The sequence below is a fragment of the Vidua chalybeata genome, chromosome 3, assembly GCF_026979565.1.
Source record: "Vidua chalybeata isolate OUT-0048 chromosome 3, bVidCha1 merged haplotype, whole genome shotgun sequence".
In the NCBI taxonomy this organism is placed as follows: domain Eukaryota; kingdom Metazoa; phylum Chordata; class Aves; order Passeriformes; family Viduidae; genus Vidua; species Vidua chalybeata.
The window spans coordinates 93,275,550-93,287,705 of record NC_071532.1 but is presented as its reverse complement, the minus strand read 5'-3'; the positions used below and the strand labels follow the sequence as shown (position 1 = coordinate 93,287,705).

General features: G+C 36.4%; 1 protein-coding gene across 5 annotated transcripts in view; it reads left to right on the top strand.

The window, feature by feature from the left end:
- DLGAP2 (DLG associated protein 2) overlaps nt 1–12,156 on the top strand; it is a 449,026-nt gene that overhangs the window by 145,309 nt on the left and 291,561 nt on the right. Inside the window, exon 2 of one of the 5 annotated variants that reach the window (XM_053938071.1) lies at nt 9,157–9,328. The exons of the other annotated variants lie outside the window; for them this stretch is intronic. Coding sequence (XP_053794046.1) covers nt 9,157–9,328 — 172 coding nt within the window. The remainder of the gene's footprint in view (nt 1–9,156; nt 9,329–12,156) is intronic. 5 annotated transcript variants of the gene reach the window in all.

Here is a 12,156-nt window from a genome sequence, read left to right as displayed (position 1 = left end):
CTTTGCCTTAAGTAATTCTGCTTGTGGAATACCAATACTGATTTAGAACCAAACACTGATTGATTGATTGCTCTTATTCATTAGCTCTGGCTTCAGGCTTGGTCAAAAGCCTCAAACAGCCATGGGTTGTCTTTTATTTATTTGACTTTATAATATTCATTTAGCCATAATACTGCAATGAAGGAAGATGATGTTAGGAAAAGTAACTCCTGAAGGTAGACTAATAGCTTGCATACAGACAATTAAACTTACAAGGAGATGCATATGGTGCAGACTTACTCTTGCCAAAGTTTCACAAGCAGGCATTTCCAGATTCTGGACAAAAATGTTGCACCACGCTGTGTCAATCTGTCAGTGCCTAAGGCTGACTGTCTCTTGGATGCATGGTTATTCTTTAATATCAGGAGCTTTACTCAGGCAGAATTACTGTGCAACATATTGTGCATCGCTGTGCCTTGCTCAAAGTGCTTAAGGATAAATGCAGCTCTGGCAGGAAAATCAATGTGTTCCTTTTCTGCTTTATTTTATTTTAATTCTGGAAAGTAGTAAAGTTGTTTAAAGGAACTTGCATTACATATCTATAATGTTCAAAACCCCAAACAAACTCACTCAAATATGCTCACAATGACTATTGTATTTGCCAAAGTGTAAAATAACTACGGGAAGAATATTGCACTAGGTTATCTTGAATGGATTCAGGAAATATATTGTAAAATTTTTATATTTACAAAATCCTTTCTCCTTCTAAGTAAGATGTGTTACCTGCAAATTTTAAGAAAGCGAGTGAACTTGCAATGTTTATCTATATTCACTGTGTCCTTGATGTATTCATTGAAGAAAATATATGCACATATGCACATATATGCAATATATGCACATATATGCATACATACATATAGAAGCAAAGTAATGTGAACCTATTGCACACTACAGCAACCTGCCTCAGTCATCTGAGCACATCTCTGAAGTGAGGAAAGATCCTTATTTTGAGAATTAAGCAGAGACTCTGTCAGTTGCTCCATGTCCCCAAAGAGGCCTTTGGCAAAGTATGAAATTAAACACATTACTCACCAGTCTTGCACTACAGCCATAACCACTGACCTGAATGATGGACACACTGCAGTAGTCTTCAGTCTTTCATAACAGTTATTCTTGATTCTTTCTCCACATCTGATAACTGTGTGTGACAAAATTCTATGACAGCTAGCATGGCCAATATGTTTTTCTCTAGTAATTGCCCTAAAACTTCATATATCCTGTGCTGACTCAAACAGCCTTGGCTACACAGATAAATTGAATCTCTGGAAAATTTGGGTCTGTGTGCATCTAAGGGGACAGAAGATCTGGCAGAGATCTTTGATCCTGGAACTGCAGTTAGGAACATCCATCTGTGACCCCACTGCAATATTTCTAACATACTCCTGGGACCAAACAACTTGTAAGAGTTATTGCTTCAAACTCAGTATGTATTACTAATGTCAAAATCTTGCTGAAGTTCTGTCACTGCATGATGCTGCTATATGCTTTAGATCTAATGTCGCCTACAAACAATGGCAAAATAAAGCATTTAGTCAGAGTGTTTGCATAGCCTCCTATAAAGTATAATAATTTGTAAAAATAAGTGTCAAGCATGCTTGACAGACAATAAAGACTTTATTGTGTAAGCTATAGCTAATTTTCTCCTGAGATATGTTGACACCATTCCATCTAATTTAATCTGAACAGGTGTTGTTGTGCACCCTTCCTTTCGGAGTGTTATTTCTCACTGTCCCTTCAGTCTGACTTTTATTAATAAGTAGCACAGTAGTGAAAAATGTCAGTCATTTCCCTTTCTCATTTCCTTCTTTGGGAAATGGATAGGGTGTGCAGGAAAGGGGAAAAGAGACTTCAAACTATTGTATCCTTTCCTCATTTTACATCAGTGTCTATAAGGATTCAGGAGGCCCAAAGTTGAGGTTGCAGTGAAGGATGTGAAGGTAGACTACTCGAGATTATACAATTGTCTTTTCCTTTAGGTGCAACATAGAAGAGTTCAAGAGATTCCCTAAAGAGCAGCCTAATACTATGTCCTTCAGAACAAAATGTTTTTGTTGGTATCTCTTATTCCTAGAGTAAATTTTACTTGTGTGAGAAATGGCCTTAATATCACCTAAGACTGATGATGTGGGCAAGAATGACACATATAAGCAAAGGTATAGGGTAGTATTACTGCTTATCCAAAGTCCAAAAGTCAATTACAGGGCCATTAAGAGTCTTCATAAGACCAAAAATAATTCTATCTTTTAAATTATTATTCTCATTGGAAAAAAAATAGCCATATCAGCTATCTTTCATCATCTTCTGTACCTCTTTTAAAATAATTTCTTTTTCCATGTGTACTCATCAATTTTAACATTTTCTGTGCAGGCAGTACTTCACATTTGTGAAAGATAAGTGATTTTGTGCAAGTTCACTGCTTTTAGCTCTGGTGCACAGATTGGAGAAACTGTAGTGTAAATTAGTGCATATCAGTTCACATTTTTCTGAATTTTCATCTTTTCACATATGCTAAAAAGCACAGCTGGACATAAACATGTCATAGTCACTCATAGTACCATTCTATTTTATGTCAATTTTGAAAATTGACTGCAAGATGCCATGTTTTGTTAATCGAAGCATTGTCTCTGATCTTAGATGCATCTTGATGCAAGTCTGTAGAGAGCTAGAGAGTGAGTCTGCATCCTCTGGCAGAGCTCTAGTACCTGAATATTTATTATGAGGATCATAGCTGATGAAAAATATGCATAATACTTAGTCTTCAGTGAGACCTCTGGTTTTTACTAACATGGGTGCTTTGTATAGAGGTTGGTTATGTGTGACATGCGAACTAAAAAAGCCCTAAATAGCTGCTTTCACTTTTAACCTTTTTTTTTCCTTCTCACTCATTGAAACATCTTTTTAGAATCCTTAAGTCTTGTTTGCAGCTGGGAAGTCTCATAGTTATCCATTTCCTTAATCCTTGTCTTCCTTAAAGTGGTTAGTTGTTGTTGAAGGGTTGGATCATCACCATGATATCATGGTACACCATGTCACCAGGAAAAGGCCTGGTTATTCTTGAAGGACTTTTTCTCTTTTGATATCTAACATGCACTGTCTTAATATAGGCCTAAGAGAGGCTCCTAATACTGCAGGGACCTCAAGCCAAGAGTTAATGGCAATTCTCAACTTCAGTTCCCTTGTGTAGCAGAAGTGCTTCAATTGTACCCCTGGCCATGGAGGCAGTAGGACAGGCTTCCCTCACTTTTGAGGAAATGGAGCAGAAATGACTCAATGAGGAAACTGATAATTTCCACAGCGTTTTTGTTTCAGTAGAAAAGAAGGTAAAAAGTACCTTCAGCACTGGGGACCTCCACAGAAGAAAATATCTCTAGGAAAAGAGCTGAGGGGGCCTGGGGTTGGTTCTGAGGTGGGAAGTCTGTTCCCGAGGCTCCAATAGCCAGTTCAGGGCATAAAATCAGGGAACAGTAGCCCAGCCTACGAAGCTACCAGCCAGAATAGGTCCCTTGGTCACATAGGAAAAAATCTCTGCCTATAGCTTCAGGTTTAGCATATGGAGATGAGTCTTTTTTAATCCATCCTGTGTGTGGGTTCAGCTTCTTAAAAATAGTTGATGCAGCTGCACACTTTGAGTCTCTGTTCATCTGAAGTAGAAGGGATGCTGAGCAGTGTCTTGAAGTAATGTCTCCCCACTGCCTTTAATTTTCCTGGGGACACCTTTTGCACAAGCCAAAAAGGGGTTCTGCTTATGAGCCAATATTCATATGAATGCATAAGCACTGTCTAAAGTAAGTGTGAAAATGTTACCAAGAATTAACAGCACATTGAATAGACCTTTCAATTATTCATTGAGAGCCTACTTATATTCCTCTTTGGCATTATACTTAGAAGTGTAACGATGTGTTTTCTGCAGATTTTATGGATTAGAAAATCATAGGATTAGCCACTCCATAAATTAATCCTGATGTATGTTAAGTAACTCATCTCAAAATGGATGCTTCCCATATAGGAAATGAATAATTAATTTTTGTTTTCCTGCTTAAAAAAAAAAATCCCTCAGGTGCTTTTCTGTTTTCTGCTGAAGCTGAAATTTTTAGTCCTCTGACAGTGTCTTACACCCCCCAATATGTCTTGTTTCTATGGAGACACCAATGAACTGCAGCTTGCATTCTTCTGCATATCACAATACAAGGTTGCTTCAGAATTTTCCCAGTGTTTCACTGTCTTCTCTTTTAATTAGAAATTAATCAATAAGTTCAGTAGTCTTGTCTCATGCACTCTCATATACATTCACATGCACATATGATCCCTGTGACTGTGAGCCAGTCTATAAACACAATGTATGCTTTTGAAGTTTTAATTTAGAGAACAGCACATTTTATATTGAGGCTTATAAGACCAGAATTCTGAGCTGTATTGGATGGCAGTGTGGGAAGACAGATATCTTGTATGCAGTAGATGAGATGGAAGGATTTTATACCTCATGCTTTTGAAAAAAGGAAGGATGTGTGGAGTTCTGGAATGAACAAAAAATATGTTTGGTTCTTTGAATTCTATTAATATTACCTGATATTAATGAATTCTGTTATTATTATCTTATATTTTCGTTTGGCCCCCCAGCATAATTTTTATGTGAAATTTCACCCCTCATTCCTCCCACCCTGAATGACCAATTATTACAGGATGGTTCTGTAGATCTGATTCTCTGAGCCATATTGTTCCTCCTCTGTGAACACAAGGATTCCTCTTCAGGGCAGCAGGAAGTAAACACTTGTGTAGCAGAACACGTGCTAGCAAACAGACAAAGAAAGCAGCTATGTAAATTATTTTGTTTATTAATTAAAAATGTACTGTGAAGTAAACAGTATTTTTAATTATCAAGAACCAGTGAGACTGAAATGATGCCAGAAGTCATATGCTACTGTTAGTGAGACCTTTGAAGTCAATAATGTGCCTATTCTTCCTTCAAGGTAGTCTGAATTATTTTTCACTGGTTAAATTGAACTGGTAAAATAGAACCAGGCTGGTGCCCTGAGTTCATTTATTTATTTATTTATCTATCTATCTATTTATTATTATTATTATTATTATTATTATTATTATTATTATTATTAAATAAATTTCCAGTAACAATTCAAAATAGCATTTACAAAGGCCTCATAATAGATAAATGTTTATGTAAACCACCTGGTGATGGCAACAGATTACATCTGATGCTCAGTTTGTGTGCTAAGATGTATTCTGAGCAACTTTTTTCTCATTTTAATTTGTGCTACTCAGCAGACTGTATCCTACTGCTGTCTCATATGTTCATTGTGATCTCCTCTAGATAAAGAGTTGGATTTTTTTCCATTTTTTAAAGATTTCTGGTGTTAATGGTAATCATTAATTGTACTTAAACACCTAATAATCCAATGAAAAATAAAGGGGTTTGATGATACACTTCTCATATTTCTTGCCAATATGTTTGTATTTATGCTAATACATGCATATATACCAATATATGTATGTTCACCTTTCATCACTGGTTTTGTTGTCAAACTGAAAAGGTAAAAACATAATTAAGCCTTTTATAGACCTGATTTCAGAAAGAATGCTTTGTTTGAAGTCTATGAACATTTATTGCACTCTCAATTTATTTCAACTGTTCAGTATTTTTGTTAACAAACAGAAAATAAGGTTTAACCTCTAAAAGGTCCAAAGCATTGCTGCTTTCTCAAGGATAATAATTGTAGCTATGCCATCTAGCACACAACGGTTAAATATATCCTTGCTTTTGACAGAAGCTAGTGAAGTTGGAACAAGGATGAACATAGCTTATTAAATATAGCTCTTATGAAGACTGCTCTATAATTACTGTGACTTTTCTTTGTATCATTATGATCATAGGCTGATGAAAACAATGAGTCATGTGCTTTGAAAAGGCCAAGAACTATTCAGCCAAATAAAAAAGATTGTACCTAGAGTAACAGCCCTGTTAGTTTTCTTGGAGTAGTCTATGTAAATAATGCACTATAAAGGTTAAATAACTTTCACCAAAGCTCCTTCTTCCACTGATAAGAGTTAAAAACTTAGAGGAGAATGCTCTTAGGAGGATCAAGAATGCTTCATTCCATGAAATCAAATACATATATTATTATTATTATTATTATTATCCATGAGCAAATCTTTTGATACTCTTTTTAATTGAGACTGGGTTTTTTTTGTATAAAAAGATATGCTGAAATTTTTGAATGTCCGCAAGTCTTTTCTGAAGACCTCAAAATGAAATGACCTATATACTCAAAATACTATGATTACAAAAATGCGTGATTGTCCTTTTCTGTCAGCTCTGTCACTTCTCAGATTCAAAATAGTTCTGGGGACCTGAATTCAAATATTTTCAATCTTTTCAAAGCCATGAGAGATTTTTGTGGTTTTTGTCCCCAGAAGAAGAAAAAATGTCAAGGCTGTGTTATTTTGGGCTAGATTATATCCATTTTTCCCAGGTCTGTGTTGATACTACTGGGGTGGCAGCAGACCCTGATGTAGTTGCTGTATGTCAGGAGTAGTAAACTTGAGCTTTTCAACAAAGACCTCAGTCAGTGCCAGAATCCACTGTCTTTGAGAGTGCCCTTGCTTGTGAAACTTTCCCTCATGTATACTTACTGAAAACTAATTTTTTAGAGGCCAAAAGTTTGACACTTAAAAATTCAGCTGCTCATATGTTCTTAGTAATAAAGATTAATAATTGCATTTTCTTATTTTAGATTTCATGAGGCAATTGAGGTTCATCAAAACTGTGCAGTATTTATTCCAGACTTTCAGTACAAAGAAAATGTGAATCAGTAATTTCAAAGACAAAGTTAGGGGTTAAGAATTGTTGGTATTCACTGTCATGCTCGCAGAGCTGGAAGGCAGATAGGGCCACCATGTCTGAGATCAGGGACGGCTGCCTTTTCAAGCAACCACTTGACAACTCCTTCTGAGAACCAAGCCAGCTTTGTATTAGAGGCATTATTTTCATTGCCTTGGCTACATGTACTGGAGGACTTATCTGAAGGCTCACATTCCTGATGGTTGTTATTTACCTTCTCACTTATAGCCTAATTTATCCTCAGTTAGTGTGTTTGCAGGTCACCAGTAACTATGCAGGTAAAATAGTTTTTTTTCCTTCTCTGTTTATGCTTTTTGATGTTTAACAGACACCTCTCATGCTTCCCTTAGTTATGTTGGAAATATATTTGGAATTGTTTGTGTCTGTGTTGGAGTCATATATATTCTCACTATGTGTGTCTATTTATGTAAATAATATTATCTTCTATTTAATATTATTTGTTTGTTATCACATACCCTTCTGCACAGCCTTAAAGCAACCTAATTGTTTTGTCAATTGCATGGAGTTAATTCAAGGATCTCAAATCTGAAAGGGTAAACTATGTTATGAAATAGCGAGTATGAAGAGGTAAATAGAAAGAAGAACTGTAGTAAGTAGTTCAAAACCCATTCTGAAGCAAATACAAACTTGCCAGTAGGTTTGGTTTAGACAAAAGCAAATACATAAGCAGTCAGATTTTCTATACCAAGGTTTCACAAATGGCTTTCTGGTAATGCCACAATTAAACATCAGTCAATTGAAAAAATAACTTAGTGAAACTAATTAAAAGGAATGATTTTGACAAATTGACCTTTTAGATCTTGCTGCAGAAACCTTGGCTGATGACACATTCCAGTTGTCCGATGTGCTGCTGTAATGATTAGTCTCTGTTTCAGCCTTATTTAACACTTTCATTAATAGTATTAAAGAAAGCAAGTGAACAGCATGTTAATGAAGTCAGCAGATGATGTAAACAGCAGGAAACAGAAAATAAACGATACTTAGAGGTTAGAAACATGAGCAGAAAGAGTTATGAATGTATCATATTCTGATTGAGACAAATGAGAAGCTAATGCATCTGTGATAAACTACTTCAGAACTGATTTTATATGCTTAATACATACTAACTAAATACATAAAAATATACAAATTCAATTACACTAAAACGTTTTATTTTTTGGTTGTGAAAGGTCCAGTTTGTAGTCGGTATAATGTCCAAAAGGGAAATAATGTCTTTGAAAGAATATGCAGATAGATTGTGTAAAAGACTAGACATGTAATTGCTGAGTTTCACAAAATAAGTGGATTGTAGGAGCAATTTGCTGTTGTTCAAGCAGGGGTAATGTAAGAGGAAAGACAAATGTAATGAATGAACAAAAAAGGAATGGAGAGGAAGACTACTGTTATCCACATACCTGAAATGTGTAAGCATTTACAAAAGATATTACTTATTTAGCATTACCACAGATTTGATATCTTATCAGGAAAATATTCTTTATTAGATGAAAGCAATCTCTAGCCATATCAAATGAAGATTAAAAAAATATACATACAGTCTGTAAAGCAAATTTCGTGCCAATTAATGGAAACCTAAAACAGGCTGTAGGCTTCCACTCACTTGCATACAGAAATGCAAAGTCTATTCAACACCCCTCACTGTGAATGCATATTACAGAGTTCCTGAAGATTATATCTAACCTATACTTTTTTCCCCTCTTCCCCAACAATATCCAAATTATAGGAGAGGAGACTTCCCAAGTGCTCCATTCATCAAGCCCAATCCCACACAAGCTCTAAAATATTTCCCCTTCCCCGTTGTGGTGACATGCACACTGCAGGCAGACTGACAACTACCTCCTCCAGTTGGAACATATAATCATCAATACCCTTCTGAGCTCATTTAAAATGTGACTAACTTAAGCCTCAGCTCATACATTGTCAAATCCCACTTGGTGAGTCTTGTTCCTGTTCCAGCTGGAGATGGGCCCACGCTGGAATTTGGGAATCTAGTTTTCACGTTCCAAAATTGAACAAAGAGACTCGGACTCATTTCTAGTTTCCTAAAGTGCAGTCATGTCTGTAAGTAAAATGCTGAAACATTAGTTGTCTGGAAAAAATAAATGAGTGATGATTTTAAGAGATAAGCTGTGGCTACTCAGTGCAGTAGCTTCCAGCTTTTTGGTGCTATTCCCAGAAATGCTTCAACCATGGTGAGGAGCTCAATTCTCTAATTAAAAAAAAAAATTGTATCAAATATTTTTCAGCTTTACACTCTCAAATTAAAGCTTAAAAACCTCCAAGGAAGGAAAGGAGGCCAGATTGGAGGGGGAGGAGGTGAGAGGAAGGAAACGGGTGGAGAAAACCACTATATTCCCAAGATGCAAGGAAAGTTGAAAAGTAGAAGAAAAAATATATTAAATCAGTGTAAACTAAGAGGTAAGTTTAAGGCATTTTTTTACATTGAATGTATGTTTTGTTGGGGTATTTTTAGCAGTAAAATTCTGTATTCTTTACAAACATTTGAAATACATTTAAGTGAGGTAATTGCTTTTTTTTTTTCAATTTCTTCTGCTATAAACTTGATCTATATTTTTATTAAACCTATCAAAGGATGTGTTCTGCTGGTATTTTGCTACTTTTCTGCTGTTGCTGGGTAAAACTGTCTATTACCTCACCAATGACCTACATGAAGTGGAACAACATCCCATGGCAGCAGACAGGTTGTTTTGTTGTAGAGCTCAGCTGCAAAAGTTAATTGTTTATGGAGGCTTAATGGGCATTGTGCTCCTACTTACCTAACTCACTGCAATTCAGTAGTGTGTTAGTGCAGCTTAGGAAAAGAGCCCCTGAAGTAATAGATTTTGGTATAGTTAGGAAGACAGTTGACCTGTGTTCTTAACTTGAGGTCAGAGCAATGTCTAACATTTTTATTAGTGTTGCTACTGTTACTGCTGGTTGGTGTGCTGCCTATGCAAGGGTCGTATGCATTAAGTTTTGATCAGAGACCACATGCCAGCTGCTGAATAGTAAAGCTTGGTGCACTTAAAAGCTCATTTATTACTGGGATGTTTGTTGCTATACTGCCAAGAGCCTGCCAGAGATGCAACAGAATAAACTATATTATATAAACTATACAAAATATTGGTGATTAATATGACTGTGCTTGTATTGCTGCACCAAAGACATTGTACAGTTATGTTTAGAAAGGAAGGAGGAAGAAATCTGGGAAACGTAGGGGCAGGTGTAAGGAGGTTCTGCATAGCTGTACCAGCTGTGTAGAGCAGGAAGGCAGAGATATTCCTGTAGCCCTCAGCACCTACAGTATACATAGACCAGGTTACTTGCAGCATTTTTATTTGTGAAGGCTGAGAACAGTGTAGGGCAAGTGCAAGACAGCTGCCAAAATGGGAGAGACAAAAGTTCTCAGTAGTTGATAATGAAAAACAATACAGGAGATGGGGTTTGTAGAGAATGCTTCCACCTTCCTGTCTGGTCCATATCCGGCTTCTGTTGTGTCTGGTCCTCTCAAGCTGGAGGTCATACTGTGTTTAAAGCTTCCGATGTCTCAATTGTTCATGGTTTTATCTAGTCTTGTTTTTTAACATGTTTACACTGTTGATTTCAAAATTGTTATGGGACTAGGTTCTATAAATTAATTACATTGTCTTTGGTTTAAGCCTTGTGTTTGAGTATTTTATGGATTGCCTCAAGTGTTTTGACTGTGAAAAATGAATGCTTATCATTGCCCCTTTTAGCTGTCTGCTTATTAACAGAAAAGTTGCGGTCTGCTTAGATTCCTCACTTCTCCAAATGTCTGGCCAATCTTGGTCCTCTCTGTACATTTTCTAGCTCTGTTATGTATATCATATATATGATTCAGATGAAAATGTTAGTGATTTGCTGCCTTCTGAAGACATGTATGTCTAATGACTATACCTTTTGCTTGTGCTCACCACTTAGTCGTCCTTAACTTTTCTAAATATTTTTTTCAGAGTTGAACTGAATGCTTAACTATTTCTACAGATAACAGTTACATAAATATATGCATGGCAGCTGTGCACTTCAAGATGAATATATTATGGATGAAGAGTTTGAATGCCATAGTATTTGTACTATTTTTATTCAAACACATCCTGAGAATTTAGCATCAAATGGCCTAATTCTGCTCTGAATCTAAAGTCAGTGAATTAAACCAGAAACTCCTACCAGACTTCATATAATCCAACTCTGCTCTGCATATTAGAGAAAAGAATTTGACATCACTTTCAGAATTGTTCTGAATTGTGCATAGAGCTAAATATTAAGAAGGGCAGTCTTTTGTAGGAAAGGACACTTGGGAAAAAAAAAGACCCAGTTGTTTAGTGGATGTGATGGTGGCATTGAGGCAAACAAGAAGATGGAGATGGCTGAGCAACAAGAGCTGTGAGGGGTAGGCAGGGAGAGCTGGCTGGCAGCTGAAGAGTGAGTGGAATGAAAACACAGGCCGGCAGGCAGGTAGCCAGCAGCTGCAGTTGCAGACCCCTGAAAGTAGCAGGGGTGCTCCTACATTACTCAGATACTTTGATATCAGAATTCCTTCAACCTTCCAAAAGGCCTTGGACACCTATGAGGCTAAATGGGAATAAAGCATCCCAAGGCACCTGTGCTATTTTCAGCCTTGAGGTGTCTCAACAGAAATAAAAGGCAAGACAGAAATTATGCTTTAGAACAGACTGGTCAGCTGATGACTCTTGCAGTCTTTATTTTGTTCTGTATAGATTAATGGAAACCATTTTCCTCAAACATTTGGAAACCATAACCTATATTTTAGCCAAATTCTTAAATAAATAATTAACATGGCTATTTAATCATAACTCCATCACCAGACAAAATTATCCAACCAATGAATTAATCATAACTATATCCTTACCAGTACCTGCCATGTGCTCTTGTTCTTTCTCATCTGTGGCTGTTTTGAACAGTAAGGGAACCCTTTTAAGCTGATACAGTTTAGTTTAGTATGAGACTAGAAGGAAAATAAATATTTAAAATAGAATCTATGTAGAAATAGAGAAAATAGAGTTTGGGCATTTTCTCAAAGTCAGATGCCTTTGCTCATTGCTATTGCAACAGAAGAGTAGAGGAACAATCCAGATTGCTAAAAACACCATAAGTAAAAATGAGCCATTTACTTAGAAACTAGCAGCTATCCATAGGAATTGATGTGTTGGCATTAGTACATCATCTACCAGGTATGTTCCATCAGATTCGCTTCACAACAGATA